The 26,984-nt window shown below is 47.7% G+C and overlaps 1 protein-coding gene across 1 annotated transcript in view; it reads left to right on the top strand.

The window, feature by feature from the left end:
- The window catches only part of CDC42SE1 (CDC42 small effector 1), a 55,686-nt gene extending 28,702 nt beyond the window's left edge, over positions 1-26,984 (top strand). The window contains exons 2-5 of the mRNA XM_038382875.2: positions 1,379-1,716; positions 10,217-10,327; positions 19,786-19,885; positions 21,529-26,984. Coding sequence (XP_038238803.1) covers positions 1,663-1,716; positions 10,217-10,327; positions 19,786-19,857 — 237 coding nt within the window. The 5' untranslated portion in view covers positions 1,379-1,662 and the 3' untranslated portion in view covers positions 19,858-19,885; positions 21,529-26,984. The remainder of the gene's footprint in view (positions 1-1,378; positions 1,717-10,216; positions 10,328-19,785; positions 19,886-21,528) is intronic.

The raw sequence follows: 26,984 nt of genomic DNA, 5'->3' as shown, positions 1-26,984 counted from the left end.
AAGCCCAGAAGGGATCACTGTGATCCAAGTCCAGGGGTGGCCAAACTTACTGATCCTCCGAGCCACATACGATCCTCTTCAGAAGTTCAAGAGCCGGGCACACTTGCTTGATGCTTCTGCCCTGTGGCAGGGTGTGGGGGCTTGAGGTTTCAGCCCCCCAGGGAGCGCCTGCCGGTGCTCGGGGCTTCAGCAAGTGCGGTACTGAAGCCCAGCCCTACAGGAGGCACCTGCTGGAGTTCAGAAGTCCCTAGATCTTCCCGCTCCTTCTCCCCCACTGCAGGGCAGAAATCCCTAGCCCCATCACCCGCCGCAAGGCAAAAGCCCTGATTTCCCCCCCCACCCCAGTAGGTGGAGAATAGGGGGGCTCTGCGAGCCGCACTTTAACTGTAAAAGAGTGGCCTGCAAGCTGCAGTTGGGCCACCCCTCAGGAAGGCCACTGGACTTCATTCTTATTTGAACTAGAGCATGTTTTTTTTTTTTTAGAAAATACATTGAAATGATCCCCAGACTGCAAAAGAAATTAGCAGAGTTCAATGACTACTAATGCTGCATTTCTAGGGTGACTTTTTTTTGTGCACGGAACTCAAAGTGCATGTTGCACCCATTTTACAGATGGGGAAACTGAGGCCCGGATCAGGGAAAGTGACTCACCACAAAGTCATGCAGCGACTCAATGGCAGAACTGAGAATGAAATCCAGACTTTCAGGCATCTCCCTTCCCCACCATTAGACCACACTTCTCCCAGTGATGTGGGAACAGAATTCAGGAGTCCTGCCCACACTCCCCTGGTCAGCACACGGCATTTGCCATAGCCAGATACCGTCACAGGTCTGTCTAGTCTGGTGTCCTGCTTCCTGCTGTGACCAATCCCTACTGGAATTCCAAAAGCTAAAAAACTGTGCAATGCTATCCCATGGGGTAAGAGACTTACTTCCTGACCCCTGCCGCTTGTGCCGTGAAGCATGAGATCTGTTAATCAGATGTGTTGTTTAACTGACCAACAGCACAGCTTCTGGACTTGGGAAAGTGTGCTGCTGGAAGGCTACCTTGGCTGGCGTGGGGGAAGCCATGACTCACAGCCTAGTAACTCAAGGGCCCTTTGTGTTCCTCGGAGACGGCTGGAGTCCTCAGCGCACAGGGATATTTCCAGCTTATGTCTGGTTGGGCTGACTAATGAGTCATTCTTTTCTCTGCCATGGTGCCCTGGATGGAGGAGACACTGAAACCCAGCCCTCTGGAGATGATGGTACCTCAGCCATGGCTCCGTGGGATGCATGCAGGGTGGGGGGTAGCTGGAATGGAGTTGTGCCCCACAGATTGCCTGTGCTCCGATGCATCCTGATAAGTGTCCTAACCAAACCTCTCCATACTTGGTAGGTGTGGCCAGCGCAGGCTTTGAGCTGGGGGACCTGAACGGTGACCCACGACCCTGAGAGCTGAAGGGAAAGTGACCTTCCCCTGCTTCCCTTGGGATTTCCTAGCAGAGACCAACTACACCTGCTCCATGGAGTGACTCAGAGCAGGGCCTGGGCTGCCATTTCTCTTGGGTGTAGACCCTCCCAGTTCAAGTGGGAGTGAAGCCGGGGGCCGGAGAGCCTTGACCACATCTGGGAGCGGAGCGACCAGAAGGAAAAGAAGAAAAACTGGAAGCCTCTGCAAATATGAGTGATTTTTGGCACAAGCTGGGCTGCTGCGTAGTCAAGAAACCACAACCGGTAAGTCGTTTCCATGTAAACTTGTCACCTTTTGATGCCGGCCACATGGGACGGGGCAGGAGGGAGGTATCGTGCAACGTGGGCACATGGGGTTTGCCCTACCGGATCAGCCTATTGCTCTCTGTAGTCTGGTACCCTGACTTCATCCCAACTCCTGCCCTACCCGATCGGTTCATTGTTCCACTTAATCTGCCAGCCCCGGAGGAGAACATCTGTCAGTCCATCCCATTGCCATGGTTACAGAGCTAGCTGCATCTTGGAGTGCAAACCCCATCTCCCCAGTTTCCGGGCTCTTCTGGGCTGGAAGTCTGCAGTTCTCCACCCTTAGCCCGTGTCTACATGGGGACGCTCAGGCTTTGTCTGCGCTAGAAACGCTACAGTAGCACAGCTGTAGCACTGGAATGTAAGTCTAACTACAGTGACAAAAACTGTAGTGACATCACTGTAGCAAATCCACCCCTCGGAGTGACGGAGTAATTCTTCTATCGACCTAGCTGCGTATACACTGGGGATCAGGTCGGCTTAGCTACGGCGCTCGGGGGCGTCAATTTTTTAATTCCGATTCGCTTTCCTGAGTGTCCCCGTGTAAACGAGGGCTTAGACTGGGCTCTAGGCTACAACATCCTGTGCTTAGTCAGTGGGCTGACCGAGCTTGCACAGCTGCGGTTCTCCCCTTTGGAATTCTGGGACCAGAGCGCTGGTTGTTTTTAGCAGTAGGAACAAAGCACAAGAGAGGAAAGGGTTGTGGAAGAAGCTACAGGCGTCCCCAATGGTAAACGAGGCAGGCGTAGCTTCTTCAGTTGCTCCCCACAGGTGCCTGTGTCTAAGGGTTGGTCTACAGTGAAAAGTTAAGTCACTCAGGGGGTGTGAAAAATCCACCCCTCCAAGTGACATAGTTAACCCAACTTCGCTGCCAAGCTGCGACCTCTCGGGGAGGTGGATTAACTGCAGCGATAGGAGAACCCCCTTTTCTTGGAGTAGGCAGTGTTTTACATTGAACTGCAACAGAGTTGTAGTTGTAGGTTGGTTGGTGCCGGAGATGAAATCATCAAGCTAACAGATCTGCCATTGTCTCTTAACAACTCTTAAGTGTTTGCTGAGCGGTGGCTATCTAGAGCCATTCTTTGCCTTCCAGCTTGTTTCTGCCGCCCCCCCCCCATTGAATTGAACCAATATGTTCATACAGTAACACCCCAACAATCAGGTCAACATACAGCATTCATCAATTCCAGAGCAGCTCCAAATCCAGATCACCTGTCTCCTGCATTCTGGATCAGACCAGTGAGCTGTCTGATGCTGAAAACTGCAGAAAGAGGCAAGGGAGAAGCCCCCAGTTATGCTTGGCCAATGGTGCAGTTCTGCAGGAGAGAGATTCTTTCCTGGCCCCTGCTACAGTCAGCCCTGAAGCATGAGACTTGGTCGCTCTTATTTTAGGCAGCAACGCTAAAAAAATCGTTACTGGCAACCCCATTGCCCAGCCCCATTTGTAAAGAAGGGCTCAGTTCAGAGAAGCAACTTCCCAAACGAGGCATCGTGCAGTTCCCCGCCCCGTTTGTTTTCTCTCAATAACTCCAGTTCAGATCTGCTCAGTGTAGAAGTAGTACTCTGCTTTAAGTCACGGTTCTGGGAGCGTGATCTGGATTCGGCACTAGCTGGTGCATCACCAGTGCTTAAAGCTTCTACAGCAGGAATGGACTAGCCTGGTGGTGAGCTGGAACAGTACCTAGCTCACCCTCCCAGAGCTGGGCGCAGGGTCTGTAGGGCTAAGCAGCCAGGACTCTGAATACACTTGCAGGGGGCAGGATGATTTGCTTAGGAAGGAGCCTTTTTCTGAGTCACTTTTTAGACTAGAACCACACGGTGAAATCCAGCCAGAATGTTTAACTCTGCCCACTGAAACATCACCACCTCGTCTGTGTCCAGGGCTGTCTCACTCCCTTGCTCCAGCCCTGGCAGTGTTTGTTCAGGGGGTTAATGCATCTTCTTTTCTGGCTCCCCTTTTCTGTGCTGAATCATCATCTAGAGGAGCAGCTTGTTGGGAATTGGCTCCCCTCTGCTCTTAACCTGCTCCTCTGGGCTGGCCAGGAATCTGGAGCAAGGCTGCATCCTGGAGGGAAGAAGCCTGTGAGTGTTAATGCAGAGGTGGATTCCAGGAGAGGTTTTGTCTCCTGGGGGTGCCTGGCACATGTCCCAGGATTTAAGATGGGGTAGAGAGATACAGAGAGGCTGTTCCAGGGCTGCAGAGAAGAAGGCTCTCGCACCAAGAGGAGCAAGATGGTGCTGAGGGACAGAGAGACCAGAGGAGGAGGAGAGCAGGATGTCAAATTCTAAGGGGTCGGAAGGGAAGTAACTTGCCCAGAGTCATGTGGCAGAGCTGGCAAATAAACCCAGGAGTTTGGATGCCCAATCCTGCGCACTATTCATTACACAATGCTCTTTGCCATCTCCTCTTCCATCTGCTCAGTCCTCCTTTTTGTCTGGCCTGCTTTGCTCAGTCTCTAGCTGTTTCTCTCCTCCCCCAGCCTCCAGCCCGGACGAACGCACACACAGGCAGCCCCATCAGCTGGGAACCGGAGGGGGCGAGCAGTGCCAGCAGAATACCAGTCTGTGAAGCTGCATTGGTCCTGGCACCGAAGGCCCCTTGGTGATAAGAGCCATGTTCCCCTTTTGCGGAGCAGAACGCGGAGGCAGGAATCCACTGGCACTTGCAGCCAACTTCCAAAGCCTTCATTAATTCGCTAGCTTGTTTGGGCCTTTCTTTCCCTAGGCTGGAATGTACTTAACCCTTGGTGTGCCTGGCCTGGGGCAGGCCTGGTGCACGGTCGCTGCTGGGTGCGTTCCCTCCTCTGCAGGTATGCGGGGGATGTGCCAACTGGACTCCTCCTAGGTTGCAGCTAGAGGTTGCACCAAGGTCTGACCGCAGAGACTTATTGTGTGTGGCTGCCAGCCATCTGTGTGTGTCTCTCACACTCACACTCTCACACACAGAGGCACTTCTCATAGAAATCTAAAAATAATCTTCTGCCCTGAAATGCGAACAGAAACTTGCGAGCTGGTTCCCTCTGGGGCCCTGGGCTGCTTGGAGTATTGGCATTAACCCTTCCAAGGAGGAGTTTGGGTTTGATTTGATCAAATTCATCCTCCTCCCACAGACGCACGATCTCCATTCCTCTGCCCCAACCCCACCTTCCTCCCAGGCACCAAGAGAGGGTCTGATGTAAACCCCCGGATGGCGCTTGGCCCTCTGGCCAGCTCATCATTTAGGCCACCCCTTCCGGGGTTACAAATTCCAACAGGACCACTGTCCCAGCCTCATCCCCAGCCAGCGCTCAGCCCCAGATCGAAGCTCTGTGCCACAATACCAGTGGTTGGCAGGGAACCCAAGCCCACCCCTACAGCAGATTCCAACCCAGGGACCCTACCAACCAGCAATCCAGGTCCTCTGGCCCCTTTTGATGTTTCCCTGGGCTTCTTCCTACCAGCTTCCCTATCTTCTCTTTCTGGGTTTCTTGTCTTGCTCTTCTTTCACAGCAAACCAAGCTTGACTGGTCAGTCTATAGTTGCCACCAACTTTCCTATTTAAGTACCCAGTAGTTTATATTCTCTCATTCTGTCCTGTGTCTAAAAGGTAATGTAACAGCACCATTCTAATAGTGCCCCCTTTCCACAATATTTTCCATAAATAACCTAATGTAACATTTGTAACTTTAAGCCATTTCAATTTCTCAGAGTTTTTCCCTTTCTTTATCAAACCCCTTACATATCCAGGAAAGGCGATCCATTGTTTCTTTAATGTACACATAGTCCACCTTTGTGTTTATTGAGTTAAAAAAGATTTGCATTCAAACCACAGGGGCCAATTAATACTCCACACAAAATCATTTCGTTTTTCCCATCCAGGCCCTCAAGTATGTCATTATCCTCAACTCTAGGGCACAATCCAAAAAACCTTCTTCCTTTTTGTTTTTGTTTTTTTAATTGATCCATATTTTTTGCATTCTTCTCTTAAATTTTGCTGTACTAAGCTTTTGAATTCCTGTCTAGTCATGCGACAAGGTGAGGGTGAGGTAATCTCTTTTTTTTTTTTTAATTGGAGCAACTTCTGTTGAAGAGCTCTGTATGGCTCAAAAGCTCCTCTCTCTCTCTCTCTCTCCAATAAAAGATATTATTTCACCCACCTTGTCTCTCTAATAACCTGGATTGACATAGCTCAAACACACTGAAGTGTTTTTCTGTATCAAGCCTTCCATTTCTTACAGTGTTTTTGCTGCTTTGTCTGCCATTTCGTTCCCTGTTGGCCTGATATGGGCTGGAATCCAAGCTAATGCTACATTCATCCCCATCTGTTCTAGTTTTGTTATGCAAAATACCATTTCATTGATTTAAATCACTTCTACATAGGGAGACACCCATTTTGTTATTGAAAAAAGACTTAATATTGAGTCAGAAAAGATGACTGGCTGCCACTGCTGGCTGTACATCACAGGTCCAGTTTAATGCCAGCATTGTTGCTACTAGTTTAGCTGGCATGATGGCTACAAAATCGGCTATTCTTTTAGATGCACTAATTCCTGACTTTTGGTACACAATATGCTGTTTCCTACTCTTCCTGTTTTTTTTTTTTCTTTTTTTGGACCCATCTGTATATATTTGACAAAAACGACTCCACTTTTCATCTAGATACTGGGTACACTTACTTTTTTTTATACCTACTGTCTCCTATTTACCCTTAAGTTTATCAAATAAATCTAAATCCACATTTGGACATGTGGCTTTCCATCCATAACTAATTTTCCCATGACTAAAAGTTTTCCATTCGTTTAGCTTTTCCTTGTCTTTCAACTCCTGCATCCACGTTTTAATTGGACAGCATGCGGAGTTCTAATGTTGAGTGTTTTAGTTCGCATGTTGAAATCCCAACGATCCTCATACACTTGTTTGGTATGTTTCATCACTGCAAGCCCCATTAACTTTGGCCCAGAAAGTTAGATCTAGTAGCTTCATTGGTGGTGGAACTGGCATTTCACTAGCAGCTGGCTGTAGCACTCCTATGGGTGTTGTAATAAATGCACGACACGCAACTCGTAGTGCCTGTGCTTGTATTAAATCTAATTGATTGAGTTCTGCTTTTGATGCTTACCCAAGAGCTTGGCAGCCATAGCTGATAGATAACTGGTCTGGTCTGATTTAAGGCTCTGTATACCATCAGCTGTGTTTTCTTATCCACCCCCAAATTAGTCCCTGCAGGACTTTTTAAGCAGGTTGATCCTTCCTTTGCATTTATCTTTACTTTGGAAAGATCATACAGATTGCTAATCTAGTATCAAATATACCCCTAGAAATCAAAACCTTTTAACTCAATCTATTTGTTTTCTGTACACAGTTTACATTCCTTTGTAGCTTTCCTCTTTGTGAAGAACAACCCTTTTTGTTTTACAGTGGAGAACTTGAAACCCACATGCATTTCTCCAGGCCGAAGTCTCTCGTACTGCTTTGTTGAGTCTCTTTCTGGCCACCTCAGCATTCCTTCTCCTAACTCATCCAGCACAATCCTCTGAAAATAGAGGGACACCAGCACTTATTTGTTTTGAAGATCTATCACAATATTAAATGATGACTGGCTGATGGCACTTCCCTGTGGTGTACCATTGTTAAAATGATATTCGACATAACTTTCCCAACTCTGACCTGCGTGGTCCGTTTACTCAAAAATTCTCTAATCCATTTACGCATTCTTCCCTTTATCCCCACTGCACCTAGTTTGTACAGTCAGCTACTTTCTGGTCTTAGCTTTTATAATACTAGCCCAACCTTTCCCCTGCTGAGTTTCTAGTTTAGTTAATCCTGGTCCGTTTTTCTCTCAGGTGAGGCCAGATGATTTAATTGACCTTGTGGGCCCTCATTTGTGGCTAATGCGGGCTGCATGTCCCATCGTAGCGTAGCTCCATTGAAGTCAGGGGAGGAAAGTCTGTTTATTAGAGCTGGTCAGGAAATGGGAATGTCTGGCATTTTGAACCTCCTTTTGTCCCGAATGAGAACAAAGAATCCAAATTTCAAACTTTGCTGCACGATGAAATTTTGAAGATGTCGTTTCAGAAACATCAAAACAACCTTATTGATGTGTTCTGTTCCGACTTTTTTTATTCTAGATTTTCATTTCAACCGTAATGTCCCCTATAAATTAGATGTTTCAATGACTTCCCATCAATTTTCAACTAAACCGATACATTCCCATGAAATGTTTGGATTTTGCTGAAACTGCATTTTTCGGTGGCAAACCATTTGGTCGGAAACATTTTTGACTAGCTCTGCAGTTGTGCCAGCTGAGGAGCCAGCCCATGCCCAGAGCAGAATAATGGTCCATCCAGTCCTGTCTCTGACTGTAGCTGATGCCAAATGTTTCACAGCATGATGTAAAATGTCTACAATGCAAACGATGCTGATACTGTGAAAAGAACCTGGCCCTGTATTATGCAATGTGGATCCCCTAAGCTGCCAGGGGAGCCTGGCCAAAGGTTAGATAGGGAACGGGCTGCTTCCAACCTGGGCATCCCTATGCTACTGCTGCAGCCCTTCTGCGCTCTGCATCCATCCTCCCGTTTCCTATTGCAAGGACAGTGTATTTTGAAATATTTCCTCACAGTTACAGCCTGGGTTCTTGGCTTCAAAGCACCGGTCTCTACAGCTAGTGGGCGTTGTGGCCAGACATCCTGTCAAAACTTACTCGGAGCATGGCGGGGGCGGGGCGGGGAGGTGAAGTCACTATTTGCTGCCTGGCAGAGGCAGAGAAGTGAAGGCTGCAGGCCAGCAGATCTCATGTAGGGCTTGCAGGCTCCATTGGCAGCTGAGTGCGGTTAGCTGCAAGCGTAGACATAGCCACATCGCATTCACAAACCGTGGTTAGATCTGTCTCTCACCCATTGCTGGAGTGTTTAATGCTTGGAAGTCCCCCTCCCTCTCCAGAGCAATTAGGTTTACTTACCCTATTTGAATGTTGGGGGTATTCTCCCCCCCCCACACCCTTCCTTCATTCCACAATAGACATAATCTCAAACCCACCCCACGTTGTGGATTGGGAAGTTCAGCTGCAGCGACCACTCTTCGGCTGGCAGTTGGGCAGGAAGGTTTGTTCACTGCTGCTTGTCTTAGCTCCTGACCTGGGTATCTTAAAATTCTTTGACGTCTTCTCGGATGGGGTTCTGACTCTGACTCTCCAGCTGGGATGTGTCTCCCTCTCCTTGTGTTTGCCTGCAGTCTGTAGGAAGTACCCAAGCCATATCAGACCCATGGCCTAACTGGCCTGCCTTTGGTAGTAGCCATGAGCAAAACCCCTTGGAATGCACCTGGCCAGCAGGCACGAGGCTGTAACTTGGGGGCTGGCATGGGGATCTTCTGCCTTACAACACTCATTCACCCCAGCACCAGGTCTGGGGGCCAGGAAGGAATGTTCTGGTTGATGTTCCCTGGCCCGGCCTTTGGCCAGGCTAGGTTTATCTTCTATGGAGCAAGATTCAGCCATGAGGATCAGGCAGGCAATTGATTTCATGTGATTACCAGGAATCCCCTGTCTCTGGGGGTCCTTCCCATCTGAGATGCCCTCCTTCCCCAGCCACTCTGGGGACAAACTCATGTGGGCTGGCTGAGCTTCTGCTTTCTGGGTACCTTAATGACTCATGCTCTGGAGGCAGGGGGTGCTTGACACGAATCTGTCACACACACTCTCCAACAACTTTCTTCCATTTCATGGGCTCTGGGATAGATTCCGCTCTCATTCCATGGACTTAGGGTAGTTACTCCGACTCTAGCAGTGGACCTGACAGCAGAATCTGGCCCACAGGAGACTGATTCTGGGCTCCAGTCTGGCCCCTGAATGCCACTCCAGCAGTGCAAAGGGACTGTGAAAAGTGGCTAGAGGCCTGGGGAGAATTTCCCCAGAGCAGGAGCAGCACCGGGTGGGGTACATGGTTCTGTGTTGTCCCCTGACCTGGGTGGGAGGACCCATAGTGCTGTGTGCTCTGGAAGATTACAGCAGTGCAGGCCAGAGCCCCAGAGCTGCTCTAACTTACCGCGGGCGCCAACAGCACCTAGGAGAGTCAAAATTCAGGCAACGTAGAGCCCTCTTCCCATCTCGAGAGACACAGCACAGAATCGGTGTCTGCATTGTTCTAGAAATCAGCCAGCTAGGATCTGAGTTCTATTCCTGGTGCTGCCACCAACTCGTCTGCAACTTTGGTCAAGTCCCTGCCCCGTCTGTGCTTCAGTTTCCCCACGTGTAACTCCGGGCATGATGAAACACTCCCTCCTATATAAAGCACTTTGAGAGCCCTTAAAAAACACACCAAGAGGCAAAACGTGTTTTTAACCCACTAACTGCCCTTGCCACAAAGCCTTGTGGGCACAATCCGTGCCCCAAATGCCTGTTGATGCATCTCTCTATGCCAGCAGGAAACTAATGTTAATTTCTGTGTCTGTTAAGTCTTCATTTTTGTTATCCCTGCAGAAAAAGAAGAGGAGGCGAATTGACCGTACTATGATAGGGGAGCCGATGAATTTTGTACACCTGACGCACATCGGATCAGGTGATATGGCAGCTAACGAGGGCCTTCCCATGGTACCGTATCACTTACTTCTTCATTTGGGGCAGAGGAGAATCTGTAGAATAATACCCCACTGCAACTGCAGGGAAGAAACCGAGGGCTTGTCTACACAGGGACGTGAAGGAAAGTTGATCCAAATTAACTGTAAATTTGCAGTGGATTAGTTAAACTACATTAAACCCCTGTGTGAACACCCTCATTCAGAATTAAAATGGCCTTAATTTGGTTTCTGATTGAAGGTGTTCACACTGCAGTTTATTCAGAAACCAAATTAAGGCCATTTTAATTCTAAATGAGGGTGTTCACACAGGGGTTTAATATGGTTTAACTAATCCACTGCAAATTCACACTGTTAGTTAATTCAGATTAACTTTCCTGCATGTCCCCATGTAGACAAGCTCTTGTGCTACCCCAGCGAGCTGCAGAGAGGTTGCCACTGAATCAAAACAGACCTTTCTAATTCTGCCTAGAGCAGCCCCTTCTGGCTACACGTACATCAGCCATGCAAAACTCCACTCTCCTGCTTGCTGGGCCAGTAAATTTTCATGACTCTTTTTTTAAGACCAACTTAAATGCTGCTGATTGGTATTATTTTATTGCTCAGGATGGGAAACAGTAAATGAACTCTCAGTCAGAGCTGAGAAGCTGCTGTTGTGCTGCTTTTGTCTAAAATTAACGTCCTGATTGTGTGACTAAAAACTCTGTGGAGGGGAACTTCACTCTTGGATCAATGCTGAGCCTTTGACAGACGAGCAAAATGCTATGGGGCGCGTGTCTGCGTGTGCAACAAATGGGAAGAGAACGTGGTCTAGTGCATGAGTTCTTAAGTTGGGGGGTCACGACTGCCCTTCTAATGCTGCAGAATCGGGGAGAGGGGAGTTCTGGCAGGGGATCCCAGGGTGGAGACCATGTTCATGTTTAGAGGAGTGGGGGATGGCTCTGTTTTGTAGAGCACCTAGTACAACTGGGCACTGACTGGGGTCTATGTAATAGGGATAATTAATAACAGTCTGGGCAGCTGGAGGAATGGAAGAGACCCAGGACTAGATGTCCAGAGGTCTAGGAATTACCTAGAGGCAATTCCTACCTCTGCCATGGGTTCACTTTGTAAATCACTTGGGCTGGCGGGTTAGTCTGAGGATTGGTCTACATGGGGACATCCAGGAATATTAATCTGAATTAACTAAAGGTGTGAATTTGAAGTGGATTAGTTAAACTGCATTAAACTCCTGTGTGAACACCCTCACTGTGAATTGAAGTGGCCTTAATTTGGTTTAGCTAAATTCACTTTGAAAGTGAATTACACTCAACCGAATTTAGGTCACTTAGTTCTGAATAACAGTGGCCTCATAAGGATTTGATGCTGTTTAAATAATCCACTTCAAATTCACACCTTCAGTTAATTCAGATTAATATTCCTGCATGTCCCCATGTAGACCAGCCCTAAAATTCCTTAGCATTCTGCTGCTAGGCGGCCTCCCTCACTAATGGGAAGGTGTAGCTGTTACTGCTCTTAGGCCCCCTCTAGTGGGCAGCCTGTGAACTTTATGCTTCTAAGGACTGCCTACACACCCACGTATTAAACAATAACCGGCACTGCACCAAATGGATTTTTACCAGCCTATTTACATCTGTAACATTAAAGACACTGTTAAGCATATGGAAATGCCTCCTTGTGACCTGACACACCCAGGCTTGCTGCTGCCTGCCTTCCACTAGATCAATCACATGCACCAGAATCTGTTTGACTCAGCAGCTGTGTTTGGAGGCCAGGGTGAAAGCTAACACAACAGACTGTGCCCCCTCATAGGGAGGGACTCGGATCTATCCCCCCCTCAATTTCTTAAAGCCTGTGGGGCTGAGGCTTCCACTGGAGGTGGCCTCAGGAACCGCAGGCAGATCTGGTCCTGAGTAAATGCTCCTAGAGGAGGGTGAGAGACTTGAGGGTTACTGGGGGGATTTGGACCATGAGGCTAAACGGCCTGAGCCAAGCAGCAGGAGGAAGAGGTGGGACACAGGGAGACTTGCAAATGAAAAACAGGTTTAAGAGAGGTAGCCGTGTTAGTCTGTATCAGTAAAAACAACGCGGAGTCCTTGTGGCACCTGAGAGACTAACAAATTTATTTGGGCATAAGCTTTCATGGGATATAACCCACTTCATCAGATTCAAATGAAAAACGCTGGCTGTTTGGCTGTTTTTCAGACTGGGAAGTATCTACCCCAGGCATCTGAGTTGCTGGTTTAGAGTGAAACCCTGGTCCCATGGAGGGCAGTGGAAGTTCTGCCATTAGGATCTGGATTTTGCGCTTAGTCCGATCTAATAAGTTTATTTATTTCCATGTGTCCGGCGCCTGTGTGTGCGATACAAAGGTCCAGCTAGATGGGCACCTGACTTGCCACAAGTTATATTCTCCCTCTCAAGCCATCTCATTTATCCAGCCTTCTGCAGGGGAAGCCTAAGACACTCCTGATCTCTAGGGCACCCTGCGCGGCCTCTCCATCCACCAGTGGGATCCTCCATTGGGCCAACAGGTAGAGGAAGATCGAGGGTCTAAGACCCTTCATGGAGGGCACCATTCTACCAGCCCTGTCCCATCTATACTGGGGAGGCTGTTAGCTTGAGCACCCCAGCTGATTGCAGCTGCTGTGGTATCACACTGGGAAAAAGGCAGCTTCTAATGGCAGCCAGACTCCCAAACTGATGAGAGTAAATGCACTGGAGTGTTTACCCTTGCTGCTCTCTTGAGTCTGTTCCTCCTGGCCTGGCATTCTCTCTGCCCGCATGTCTGCGCCTCTTGCAGTGTTCTGGTCTGCATTATTTAAGCAGTGGAAATCTTTACGTAAGAGCCTCCTTGTGCCCCAGCTTTTACGTCCAAGTGCCCTGTGCTCTCTTCTAAAGTGCTTACTGCAATTCAGCTGCTTCCCAAAGCTTAGATTCATCAAGCACCACAGCACGGCATCAGGGAACGTTGCCTCCCTGCAGCATGGCATGTACCTTCGCCAGGGCAGAAGCTTGCACGTACCTAAGCAGCGGCACTTAACTAAGATGTGGCTCTGGAATTTGGAGTACAATTTGCGTCAGGAAGACAGATTCTCTCACATCCTTCTGGACTTTGGGGCTTCTCGGCTTTTACAGGCTTCTCTGTGGCATAAAGCCATGCGCCACGTTAGACGCTGATTCTCTGCTTTGGCAAGAAGTCCCTGCACTGCACAGATACAGCCTCCTCGAATGGAGTAAGCACAGGAGTGGGCGTTGGGAGTCCTGGGAACCTCTGCCCTGCCACTGCCTTGAGCACTTCACCTTTCTGAGCCTCCTTTTCCCTATCTGTAAGATGGAGATAACGCTCAGGTAGCAACCTATCCACTCATAGCAGAAAAATCTACAAGGGCTTTCCCAAAGAGGCGGCCCATAAAAGTCCTTTTTCTGGTCTGTCCTCACAAGCGCATGTTTGCTTTAGAATGGTAACGGCACCGAGAATAACCGCAGTGCTTCGCGCCCTGTGCATGTCGCACTGACTCTGCGTGGGTAGAACCAGCCACTACAGCTGCACCCAGGTGACTTCAGAGGGGTCTCCCTTCCGAATGGGTGGTTCAAGGAAACATAGGTGATAAGGCTTATCCCCGCTGGATCATCGGTTCAAATCCAGTCCTGGGTAGTGGCGACTGGCTGCAGGCAGCTGACTGGTAGCTCCAATGCGGATGAAGCTGGTGGCTCTAGTCAGGTCTTGGAGCACAAGCATCCCTATCCCAAAACCTAGTGTCACTAGTGCTGATGGCAGCATAGGCCATGGACTGAATGGACCCCAAATTCTCAGCCTCGCAGGTCAGGACTGAGCAAGGATGGAGGGGGAAGCCAGCAAGGCTGGTGTCCCTTGTTTGGTGGATACACAGGCATCAGCCATGCTGCCAGTGTGGTGTTCTCTTAGATCGGGCACGGTCTGCTGGAGGAGCAGTTCCGTGGGACAGCTGCCAGTGCTGCATTGATTCCCGCTGACCATTGTCATGGCTGTTACTGTGTTGGTTGTGTAGTTTCAAGCCATGACCTGTAAAGGAGAAGAAGGGGGCATTTCCCTCCCCACCACGTTCTCCCAGCAGTAAACATTTTGCCACCAAGCTTCCTGGAGGAGGAGAGTGTCACGTTCTGAAGAACGACACAGGAGATATTTGTTGTGACATGTTGGGTGTCCTTCCTGCAGCTGACGGGAAGTTGCTCGCAGCCTTGGTGAAATCACTCTTGACTGTGACTTGCAAATCCTAGCAGCAGAGTGTTTAATTTGGCAGGCTCGAGGATGAGGGAGTTTCACAACAAAGGTAATCTGATGGGTCAGCTGTAGGTGGTGTGTTTTTTTTTTTTGTTTTTTTTTTTTTTTCTTCTCCTCTAAATGCACTTGGAGGACAGAGCAGGCCCGAGCAACTTCTTTTGCATGGCTGACTACTCCTTTTGCAGCTCTGGGTCTAGTTGTCCACATTCCTGAGTCTATTCAGAGTGTGGACTCTTGGATTTTCTTTGCACCACTGCCACTGACTCTTCTCATTTGTTTTCTCACTTAAACAAAAACACTTCCTGGGAACCACAGCCAAGGAAGAGAGCCACAAAGCTGGGCCAACGAACGGGTATGAAGTGCTTTTCTCTGGAACCCCCCTAGGTTTTCCCTTGATCAGTGTTCTGAGTGCACAGAGAGCAGAGTGGTTTGAGACGGGAATGGGGTAAAAGCAGGGCTCAGTGAAGTGAAGACCCTTTAGGCAATCTAGAGGATCCTCCTCCGAGAGAGAGTAAGTGCGTGTGCGCAAGCTGGTGTATTCCAAGGGCATAACATTTACTCTTCAGAAGAAGCTTGGGCCTCAAGGCAATTAGACCTAGCAGAGATGGTTCAATGGGACCTTGATCATTCAGAGCAAGGAAAACTGTCCTTCAGTCTGCTGAGAACTTTAACAAGGTGCTGCCCAGCACCAACTCCAGCCCATCATCCAGTTTTTATTGATTTATGGGACCCAGTGTAAAACAAAGAAGCCAGTCCTACCTGAGCAAGGATAAGGAATCCAACTACAGAGGTTCCCAGGTGGCTCTTTCCACCAGTGACTGACGTCAGCACCATTCACAGGTTCTTGGATTCTAAAGCCAGAAGAGACCACCGTGATCGTCTAGTCTGACCTCCTGCATGGTGCAGGCCAGGAGACTGCCCTGGATTAATTCCATTTCTCCTTTGCCACTTCATGGATTTTTATGGCCAAACAACTATATCCTCTTTTTTGCAGCCTCTACAGGAACTCTCTCTTATTCCACTGGTTTCAGAGTAGCAGCCGTGTTAGTCTGTATTCGCAAAAAGAAAAGGAGTACTTGTGGCACCTTAGAGACTAACAAATTTATTAGAGCATAAGCTTTCGTGAGCTACAGCTCACTTCATCGGATGCATCCGATGAAGTGAGCTGTAGCTCACGAAAGCTTATGCTCTAATAAATTTTAGTCTCTAAGATGCCACAAGTACTCCTTTTCTTATTCCACTGTTTCCATTCCTGACAGTAGGGGACCTTCCCTCTTGGTTCAGGTGACTGCAAGACAATGTTAAAGAAGGTATCCTCTGATTTCATACAGCCCCCATCCCAGCTGGTATGCTCTAGATCAATGGTATCCAAACTTTTTTAATCGCACACCCCTATCAGTAAAAATTTTTTGAGCATGCACCCCCAATATATGTGTGTGTGTGTTTATTTATTTATTTATTTATACATTATATACATGTACTAATATCCTGTGGAAATTTATAAAACATACACACAAAATAGAAATTTAAAAAATGATGAGATAAAGATGAAATAAAAACTTTTTTTTAAAAAATGAACAGTATAAAAAACCTTTTTTGCTCTCACTAAAAAAAATATTATTAATCATTTTTAGTGAGAGCAATGTGATTGAATATGCTTTTATTATTTTTGAAAATCTTAGTTTAACACTTTGTGACACATCGGGGTCTGGGAGGGAGTTAGGGTGCTCAGGGTGGGGATGCGGGGTCTGGGAGGGAGTTCGGGTGTGGGAGGGCACTCAGGGTGGGGGTGCGGGAGGAGGCTCAGGGCTGGGGCAGGCAGGAGGTGCAGAGCACTTACCTGGGGCAGCTCCTGTTTGGTGCGGGGGTGTGCAGGTGGCTCTGCACAGTGCAGCACCACCCCCGGGGCCCTGGCCTGCAGTTCTAAAGTCCCTTTCAGAATGCAGCCCTGAGAGCACGGGCCGGAGGATTCGGGAGGAGCAGGGGCAGCTGCGCAGCCAGCGGCCGGAAGGAAACCACGCTTTCCCCCTCAGGGCCGTCCCTCTTTTTCCCGCCCCCCCCCCAGCGGTACTCCTCCTGCTGCGCCCCCCCCCCAATTGATCGTCTTGACCACACCCCACTTTGGAGACCACTGCTCTAGATGATAGCCTAGCCTGGGCCATCTGCTCTACTCTGGGTAACGAATGTGTGGCTTCTGACCCCAGGCTGCATTGGTACAAGTCCAAGTCACTTCGCATCTTGCAGAAGCAGCCACTGGGAAGGCAGAGGCCAAAGGTTGGGAAGCGTTGGGTATGGGCTGTGCAAAGGAAGCTGCACTGGCCAAAAGATAACAGGGCCTAAATTTTATTCTCGGGTATGCGGTGGGGGGAGGGTGTTGGAGTTGTGGGAACGGGGCTTGGAGAGTCTGAGCGTAACTAATGAACCCTAAGACTGGGGATTAACCGGGCATGTTTGTTTTATGATCAAAGGGTTTCACTTGGGGAAAGTGATAGAATAGGTCCGCCTGCAAGAAAGGCCACAATTAAGGCCATGCTGGGCTGGGCGGAGGCAGCTAACCCATGATTCGGCTGGAGCCAGTATAATCTTGTTTTGCAGCAAGGCGGAGACATGCTGCAAACATAAATGTGGTCAAAGTTAACACGGCAGATTGGCACATGGTCTGCCCAGGCTTATAAGGAGCTGCGTGGCTGCCTTACATTCTCTTAGTTTTATGTTTGTTAGTCTCTAAGGTGCCACAAGTACTCCTTTTCTTTTTGCGAATACAGACTAACACGGCTGCTACTCTGAAACCCTGTCATTCTCTTAGTTGGAGCTCTGCTGGGATATGATCCTGCCAGGTGCTCTGCGCCTCCCCTATGGCTCAGAGTGCCCTCACCTCCCACGAGAAGGGAAGGCGCTTGGCAGCTAGCAGGGTGGGGGCAGCGGTTACATAACTCCTTCTTCCACTTGCAAGTGTCCGGTCAGCCTGAGGACGAGTTGTATTTTGCCAGGTTGCTCCTGCCCAGTTCATTAAACCTGCTTAACTCCAAGGGTTAGGCCTGGAAGCATAGAGAGAGAAAGCACAAGTCCATGAGTAATTCTCCTTGGGCTCCAGCCTGACCTTGCCAGGCATACAGACACAAGGTTCGCTGAAAAAGGGTGGTGAATGATGGCAGTGAACTCACTCAGAACGTAGTGCAGCTAGCACTAAAGATCCCAGGGTCTTTTTGCAAGTGACCTTCATACTAGTGTTTCCTTCTAGAGGAACCAGGGTTTGGGCTTTCTCGGTCAATGGCTTTGTACTGATGCTAATCACTTATCTTCACGTGGTGCTGCCCTAGCTGAGGATTTCAATGCGCTTTACAAACAGGAATGAACGACTGCCTCCATTGCCCTCAGCTGTGAGGAGGGTCTATGGAGACCCGTCCCCTCCCGCCTCCCCTAATAAATGGGCTACAGAGAGGAAGTGACTTGCCGCATTCACACATTTGCAGAGTTGGGAGTCAGGACTCCTGAGTTCCATTCCCGGGCCCAACTGTTCTGACCACTAGATATTGCTCCCTCCCAGACCTGGGAATGGAACCCAGGAGTCCTGACGGCTAGTTCTGTCTGCTGTGGCCATTGGTTCTCCTGAAATGTGCAGAAATGTTAATGCTGAACAAAGTTGGTTAGCCTGCTAACAATCTCTTTTGGGGTCTATGACCATGACCCAGGGTTAATGGTGCTTGCAGCTGAAGAAACAAAGCCAGGCAGGTAGATCTTGAAGGTATTAAAGGAATATCACAGGCTCTGCAATAAGTTGGACGGCATCTCCTTGTTCAGCACTTATTCTCTAAGATCCACCGGCATAAAAGATAAGCAACATCTCAGCTGGCTGAGCTTAATGAGCAGCTGCCTGAATTTTGAGGGGAGAGAAGTGGCAGGAGACACAAAACTAGGATGCAGGAGGAGAAAAGATGAATCCAACACAAGCACATTAAGCTAGGGGGAGGGTAAGGAGAAACTGCCTCGCTAGAGCGCCCTCTCTTTCTCCCATCAGACTCCCAAGAGAAGGGTGAAGGAGGGTTGGGATATTGGGCTTTAAAATCGCATCCTCCTGATATACCATCTCACCTTCCACCCTTAAACCTGATTTAAGTGGACGCTATCTGCAGAAATGCTTTCCGGTCCCAGCAGCACCCAAGTGGTGCACTAAGAAAGAGCCCCAGCCAACTCTGCCCTGCCAGGTGGGAAAAGCCAGATAGGAACTGGACCAGGCGCTGAGCACAGAAGGGGTAGGAAACAAACAGCCAGTGTCTCTTCTCCCACCACAGCTCAGTAGCAAAGATCCTCCCTCTGAGCAGACAGCCTCAGCGCTTGTGGTGAGCCATGTGTTAGAGTGGCTGCCAGATCCAGGGTTCTCTTGATGCAGTGGCAGGGTAGGAAATGACACATGCAACAGAGCAGAGAAGCCATCTGGCATGCAGGGCAGGATAGAAACCAGAGAGGGCATATCTGAGATTCCATAGAGCCGGAGAACCCCTCTGCGGAAAGCCAGCTATGGCCTTGCTAAAGACACCCCACCACCTCCGAGCTCCATGATTAGGGCTCCTCTGTGTCCTTTGCGTTCTTGCCCAGACAAGGGAAACTCCCAGTGGGAGAAGGGATGCAGATTTTTCCCCTTATGCTCCTCTCCACCATGAAGGGCTTGGAAGCAAACTCTCTGGTGCTGCCCATCTGCCACCTTATCAGGTAAGGCAGCACTATCTATCTATCTTTGTGCCGGGCAAAAATCACTTCGCCAAGATCACACAGCAAATCGGTGGCAGAGGTGAGGCTAGAACCCACGAATCTGCACTCCCCATGCCTCTTGCTCTAACCACGGGACCACACTTCTCTCACAGAGTTGGATATGAAACCCAGGAGTTGTAACTCTAAGCTCCCGCTTCTCAACTAGCCTACGTGCCCCGTTGTAGCCTGGAGGAAGGAATTCAGGAGTTCTAAGTTGCAGAACTCTGCTCAAACCGCTCCACGGCAGCTTTGTCAGGTGACCAAAAACACATTCTCAGTAGATGCTGGTTGATTTCTGTGCAGCTTTTTCTAATCAATGCGCAGTACAACTTGGTAGCAGCTTTTAGCTAGGCCGTCACTAACACAAATGTTCTACCCCTTTGCACCAAAATATCCTAGAGGCGCAGTTTTAAATGACCATGTTTTAAGTGTGCGTGCTCTCTCTCTTGCTCTCTCTGCAGACAGGCGCTGTTCAAGAGATGAGATCCAAAGGTGGACGGGAAAGACAATGGAGTAGCTCCAGAGTTTTGTAGCTCTAGCAATGGAGTGTAGCAACAGAGTGTAAGTACCTTGCTATCTTTGTGAATTTTGGAAGAGGAAATTTCCCCTTCTGCATGATGACTGCACAGAACATACTATCTCCATCAATTAATCTGATTAGGTCCAGATGTAAAATCAGTCAGCTGCTGGACTGATCACTTTTCAGTTTACTGCTAGTAGGCATTACGCACTGAGGTCCGGTAGGTTTCACATTAGGGCTGGGGTTTGAGGCCTGAATCTCACTGAAATCCCAGCCTTGGAAACTGTAGGTTGAGACTTTCCAAATGCCCAGTGATCTTGGATGCCTTAATTTTTGGCTGTCCAACTTGAGGAACTCTAAGGGTATGTCTACACCGCACAGTTAACCCATGTCTGCAGGACCTGGGCTTGTGGACTCAGTGCTTCCAAGCCCTTAATTGAGCGTCCCCACTGTACTGTAAACCTGGGCTTACAATTCCTGGACCCAGGTCTCACAGCCGTGTTTAATGTGTCCATACTGCACTACGCAGACCTTCTAACTCGAGTCTGCAGCTTGAGCTGACCTGAGTCACAGTGGGACTCTGGCTCTAACCCACCCTCCTTGGCAGAGTCCTAGTGCCTGGGTCCTGAGTGCTGGCTGACCCAAGTCAGACTAATTTGGGAGTGGATTTGGGGGAGGGCAGGTTGGGCTCAAACCTGAGTCAGAGCCCAGGCTGAGTGTGCAGTGTAGACATACCCTAAAGGGGGTGTGGCTGTTCAGAATCTGCGGGAGCCTCTCCTTCTAAAAATAAAATGGGCACCTTCGTAGTATCTCAGGTTGGGCTGGGTACTTCTGAAAAGCTTGGCCTTAAAATACAATCCTCCCTCTGCTCCGTCCTAATTATTTCATATGATTACTCCAACAGTCCGATCTCCAGATGAACAGAGAAAGCACACCCTTACAAACTGCTTAGATAGTAATATAAAACTGGGGGGAAAATAAAAGACCAAACCATATGTCACCGCCTAAGTTCATTTTTAATAGGGGGGTGAAATTCATCCCTCTCCTGAAAATCCGCACAAGGCCCCAGGCACAGCTCCAGTCAGCAATTCCCAAACTTTTGGAAGCTGAAATCTCACCCCTTCAGTAACCGAATCAATCAAACACCCTTCCCTATCTGTACCCCACCCTCAGGTGGTGGTAAAGGCAGATGTAACTTAATGTACACATCTGTTTCCCCAGGTCTAGTCTCTGGCATGTCCCACGCTCCCTCTCCTTTCTTACATGCTTTGAACAGTGAAATAGTTAATGATATTGCCATCTGGAGTATCTTCCTTGACGTCCGAGTTAGCACCAGCACAGACAAATCTGAGAGATCATTTCCAGCTCTCTGCAAACTCAGGCAGACAGATGCTCTGGTCACATTTAGAAGGTTTGCTTCTCAAGCATAAGCACTAGAGATGTCCGCTTTCATTTTTAAAGATGGCCACTGTAACTGATAAGCCTGTCCATGCTCCCTGGCTAGTCCTTTGTGTCTTCACCCCCTCTAGGGGCAGCTCAGACTCTGGGCAAGATTGGTTTAAGTGGCGCATAAGCCCTTGAGCTGACTTTCTGCACAGGGATGAAATTCACCCACTTCTAGCAATTCACTCTTCTTCTCTGCCACCACATTTTAACTCTTGCTTTAATCTGTTTCACTTTGCAGATTCCAGGCTACATCAACAGCCCACACTTGAATTGCCTGTTTGCCAGACAGGTGGAAATACAAATATTTAGCGCTTTATTCACTCAATAACTTATGCAAACTGATCCCAAACTTTTTGATTTTTTTTATTTTATTTTTTTTTACATGTTTTCTCAGCATCTAATAAGTTTCATTGAAAGTGCAATGTGGGTTGTTTTTTTTTTTAAATACTCCTCTCCTAATGGCTCCCCCCCATGTGAATCCCAGCAGCTTGTGTTTTGCGGTTGTTGTTGTTGTTGTTGTTTTTTTTCAGAGCCCTCTAAACTCTATTCCTGACTATAAGCACAAAAATAACAGCCAAGCACCAGTCTATTCAACAGTCTTTCAGCGCTGCCGTGAAAAATCGAAAATCAGCCCATGAAACTGTCAGAGCATCGCTTGTTCCCACCTTCAGCGGGAGGGGAAAGGACACTGCTAAGACATGTGCTGGTCTTCAAGCCCATACGATTTCCTCTTTGGAATTTGATCCAATTCAGGGGCTGATGATCAGGATTGCTGTCGGAGCAAAACACTCCTTTAACAACAATGTGTTCGGCTTAACTGGTTTTTAATAGCACCAGAAAATATTCATGTACGTGGCTCTATACAACTTAATTAGCCGAGCTTTAAGATGGGAATATTCATGAGCGATAGAGGATTTAGTTGTTCAAGAGCGGAACGTCCAAGTGCTAGTCCTGCCTCTGACTTAGATTCCTCTTGGAGCTTGGTCTTAAGTGCTTTCCCGAGTCAATGCCTTAGGCCTACATTTTAAAAGGTCTCCACCAATTTTGGGTGCCCAACTTGGAGGCACCTCAAGGGCTGATTTTCACAGGTGCCAAGCTTCTCAAGTTTGGGGACATGGCCCAGCTGAAAATCAGGCTCTTGATGTCACAAGTTGAACACCCAAAGTTAGCAGACTATTTTCAAAAGGATGGCCTCCCTGCCTCAGTTTCCCCAGCTCATAATAACATGCCTACCTCACAGGGATGTTGTGAGGATTAGCATTCTGCAAAGAGCTGTCTGTGCTATATAACAGGACTTTTAGAAGGAATGGATTTACCCAGTGGTCTCGATACTTCTTCAGTTGCACGATGAAATGTACAACACAGCAATCAACAGCATGCTTAGGAGGACATATTAATGGCCAATATCTTCAGAACTGAATAGTGATCTTCAGGGCCTCAGTCTGGGGACACCTTAATGTGGCTTGATTTTCAGAAAGCGAGGCGCGCCTCTGAAAAACAGCCCCTCTAAAATCCTAAGTCACTTTTGAACAACTTTGGCCTGCGACTTTAAGACCTGTCTCATGCAGTGTGTGGAACAGTTTTCTGTGACGAGACCAGTCCTGTAAGAGGTGATGCATATAAACTACAGTCATGGTAGTTAAACTACATCCCATGAGAAAGGGGATCTTCCTCCATATTTCTGTTAGAGATGTCAGTGTGGTACAAACACACACATACGTGGGTTTTTTGTTTCCATTTTAAGACAGACAGCTAATTTAGAAGTCCTCAGCTATATCTCAGCAGTACTGTTCTACTACTGTGGAAATAGACAATAGCCCCGGAGACAAATTCCTAAAGGTGAATCGCCTAGCGATGATTCAGTATCACCCTGCAAACACGTCTGAAGAATTATGGTTACTACCTCTTTCTGACTGAGGTGTCCTCCAGGAGAGAGCATCGGTCTTTTAAACTCTATCTGCAATACGTTTCTTCTAAAGTGTACCCATGCCAGCAGGAACTGATCCCAGCCAAAGTCACTGTGGATACAGTCGGAATTGTTCTCTTAAGGCCCAGTCCAAAGCCTGTTGATGAACAGAATACCTTGGCTTCAAAGAGCTGTGGAGCAGGCTTTTAATAATGTGACCATAAAGTTTTCAATAATGAGAAGTGGGGGCCCGAGGGATAAGGCACACACCGCCTGCTGCAACAATTCCAACACATCCACAGCCAAGGGGAATAAGGCTGCTTTGACGGCAACTCGCTCTAAGTGAAATGTGCTCTGGGAATTGAAAAGTCTCTTCAAAGTGTTCGTCTCTGGATCTCTCCCCTACATCCACCTTTGAAACTAGTCCCCTGGAATGTTCCCCAGAAAAGCAAGCAGCTGATTTGTCTTTCATCTATGGGGGGTATTGCTCCTTATTACCTCTGGCTTAGAGGCAATGGGCCCAATTCATCTCTTTACTGGAGTAACTCCCACGGAGATCAGTGCAGTAACCCTTGATTTATGACCATACACGTGAGAGCAGGAGCTGCCCAGGGTGTAAGCCGGCAGAGAATTTGGTCTGTAGCTGTACAAAGCAGGACGTCTGCCATAAGGTGAAGGACTAAATCTTGGAACAGCAAACGAATCAGTGGGGCCTGACTGGACGTGCAGCTGTCACTACGGCTCTGCTTCAGGATTCCCATCAATGAGAGTGGCAGTCAGTTACAGTGGACGAGAGCTGCTATGGTTTGGTACAGAGTATAAACATCAGTGTGGTTTACCAAGTGGCTTGGATTGAGAGCACGATAACTGAGAAGTAGCCAAGGACTGCAGAGCTTGCTAACCTCCCCTTTGAACAGCCTTGTTTTGTGAAGGGCTGGACGGCTTGTGGGACCTGATAGTGGGATACAGAGCTTCTTAAATTCTAGGCTGCTCCTACAAATTCAGCCCATGTCAGTAGCCATGGAAAACTATTGTTAGCCATCTAACAGCTGTTTGGTGAGTCTCTGCCTGAGTGACATACTCTGCTATTACGATCTCTGGTAGTCTCTAAGGCAAGGCACAGGTTTGGATGTGCTATGGCAACTGCATTCCGCTCTGGAGCAGAGTGAAAGACACTAGCTGGGCTATGTGTTGTGGGAAGCTTGCCTTGCTGTTGTCCCAGCGGGAGGGAAGATGTTGGTCTCCAAAGGTCTCAATCTGGTGCCTTTTTATCAGCATTAAATTCACCCCAAAATTAGGAAGAAAAATCTAAGTTTGTGTCGGGAACTGTAGGCGCTCCCAGTTGATTTAATGTTTTGTATTTGTATGTCCCAACATGCTTGTGAGTTAGTAAATTGCAACCATACCTCTTTGTGTATCATTACTTAGCTATATACATGCACACTCTGGTCAAAGGTGAGAAGGAAACTGTGTATTGCTGTCTGTTTTTTGCTTCATGTGCTAGGCTCTTTTTCGCCAGTTTATGAAAAGTTTTAGGCCTGATTTGCATTGAAAGCAGAAGATATATTCTGGATGAAGCTGTGAAAGCTGACCTATGGAGATAAATCAATTCTTCTGCAGAAAGCTAATCCATGCTCTTCCACTGATTTTCCTCCTGTAATGTGTTGCTTTCCTTGGTATTTTATAAATGAACTGCAGATGCTGATTCAGTTTTTCCAAAACCTGAAACTAAAACTTTTGTGCTATCCTGAGGGAGGGTGTCTTTAGAACTGCCAAAGGCATTTGTTGACATGAAACAGTTTGTCGAAATGGGGATGCTGCCGTCCTTTCTATGAGCACATGCTGAGGTGAGGTGGGGAGGGGTTAAAATGGTTTGCCCTGAACTGGAGTCTGTCTGATGTACGGTTAAGATCCTGACAGTCTCTGCATTTTTTTTATTTCATTTTTTTTTAGTCCTGTTTGTACATTGAAAGCTAGAAACTTACATAAAGCTACTGTTTAGCTGAGGCTCTGAAAGCCTGTTGCAAAAGCATCTCGTTTGCCTGCTAGCATTCCTACAAAGTGAAGGGGCATTACTGGTCGGCATGCCAGGCTCCAGTCAGAGGAACAAGCATTCTTCTTTTAGATTAGTGGAAATGCAGAGTGCCTCCATCTAACTCAGTGTAAAATCCAGAATAATACCAATTACAACACTGGATTTACACTAGTTTAAATGAGGGCAGAACCTGGCCTTGAATTGGTGACATTTCACACAACAGAGTAGAAAACACACCATTTTGTTTGTTGCAAAAGGCACATCTATTTTTGCAAGCTTTCAGAAGAAGATTTTAACTGCCAGTTGCAACCTAATCTCGATCACACAGCTGCAGATCTGGCATCTGACTCCAGAAGAGTTGCTCCAGGTATACCCCACTGATAGAAATCAAATCTGGCCCAGTGACTTTTTAAAAAATCACTGTCAGGTTAAATCATATTTTGAAACCTCACAACATGAATTTCTGTATTTGTTAGATGATTGTAACTGGAAAAAAAATTAAAAGTTAAGTTCACGTTTCACTATTTATGTAGTTTTTGATTACTTTGTATGTTTCTCTCAGCTTTGACAGTGAAAATAGGTCATTTTCCCCTTTTGATTTCTAGTCGGTTTCAGTTTTATGTTCACCGCCACAAGCGCAACACTGCAGTGTATTGCAACCCAAATACTGCAGGGAGTTTGTGTGGTGGGTTTTGTTTTTTAATTTTCAATTTTTTAAAATTTTATTTTCTATCTACAGGTGGATATTGGTTTTTAAAAGCTTATTTTTAAACAAAACCTGAGTTTTGGATCCCAATTTGACCTGACAGGTCACTATTAAATGAAAATCATCCCCTCCCTACCAACCTCTCTGGTCCGTGGTATCCGTTCAAAACCCTTTCTTACTATGCTCTGCATTTCTGTTTGCGTTGAGAAACAAAGTAAGGACCAATATTCTGCAGTCCTTAAGCGAACCAAACTTCCCATTGACATTAACAAGCACCCCACTCTTACTGGAGTCAAGGGCCAAGTGTGATACGCTCATTTTAAGGCCCTGATCCTGCCCCACTGAAGTCAATCTGAGTCTTGCCACTAGGAACAAGCTTTAGCACTAAAAGCCTGAAGCCACAAGAGGCAGGAGGGGCCTGATTCTCTGTCCTCCATGTTGTGCACTCATTTACATGAATGCAAATATTGCAAAACAGAATGGCAGTGACTTTATATGCTTTAAATAACTGCACATGGTGCAGGATGATGGAGAATGACAAGGACATTTCTTCACACATGAGTAGGAGGCAGCAAGGAACCTGTACTTGTGCATTTATTTGTCCTCAAGAGTTTCCCAATGAGCAGAAGCAATTGGGCAAATCAAATGAAAGAGAGAGATCTGGAACAGTCTTAGACAGAGACCAGAATCCCTGTGGATAAAATAATCCTGAAAAACAACTCTCTCATTCAATGCTGCAGAAGCCTGATGGCTTTCTCTGCTCTGCTAAATCCTCTCTTTGCTGAAAGAGTTCTGGAGTAACTCTTTTACTTCCAATCTGTTTTGGAGAACTGGGTCCTGGACCTCCATCACTTGAGCGCCCCAAATTCCCATGGAAGTTTGGGGTGTGCAAGAAATGGAGGATCTGTGGATTTCTTAAATTTTTTTTAAGCTACAAGCAAAAAAATGGCAGAGTGGGTAAGAAGGAGGGATTCTGTTCCGCTGCTCTGCTGAATGAACTTACTCAGCTATCATACATTTGGAAAAGATCAACTGTTGGCAAAGAGG

Source organism: Dermochelys coriacea, chromosome 24 (assembly GCF_009764565.3).
Source record: "Dermochelys coriacea isolate rDerCor1 chromosome 24, rDerCor1.pri.v4, whole genome shotgun sequence".
NCBI lineage: Eukaryota > Metazoa > Chordata > Testudines > Dermochelyidae > Dermochelys > Dermochelys coriacea.
The sequence above is the reverse complement of the archived record's forward strand: the minus strand, read 5'-3'. Positions and strand labels throughout refer to the sequence as shown.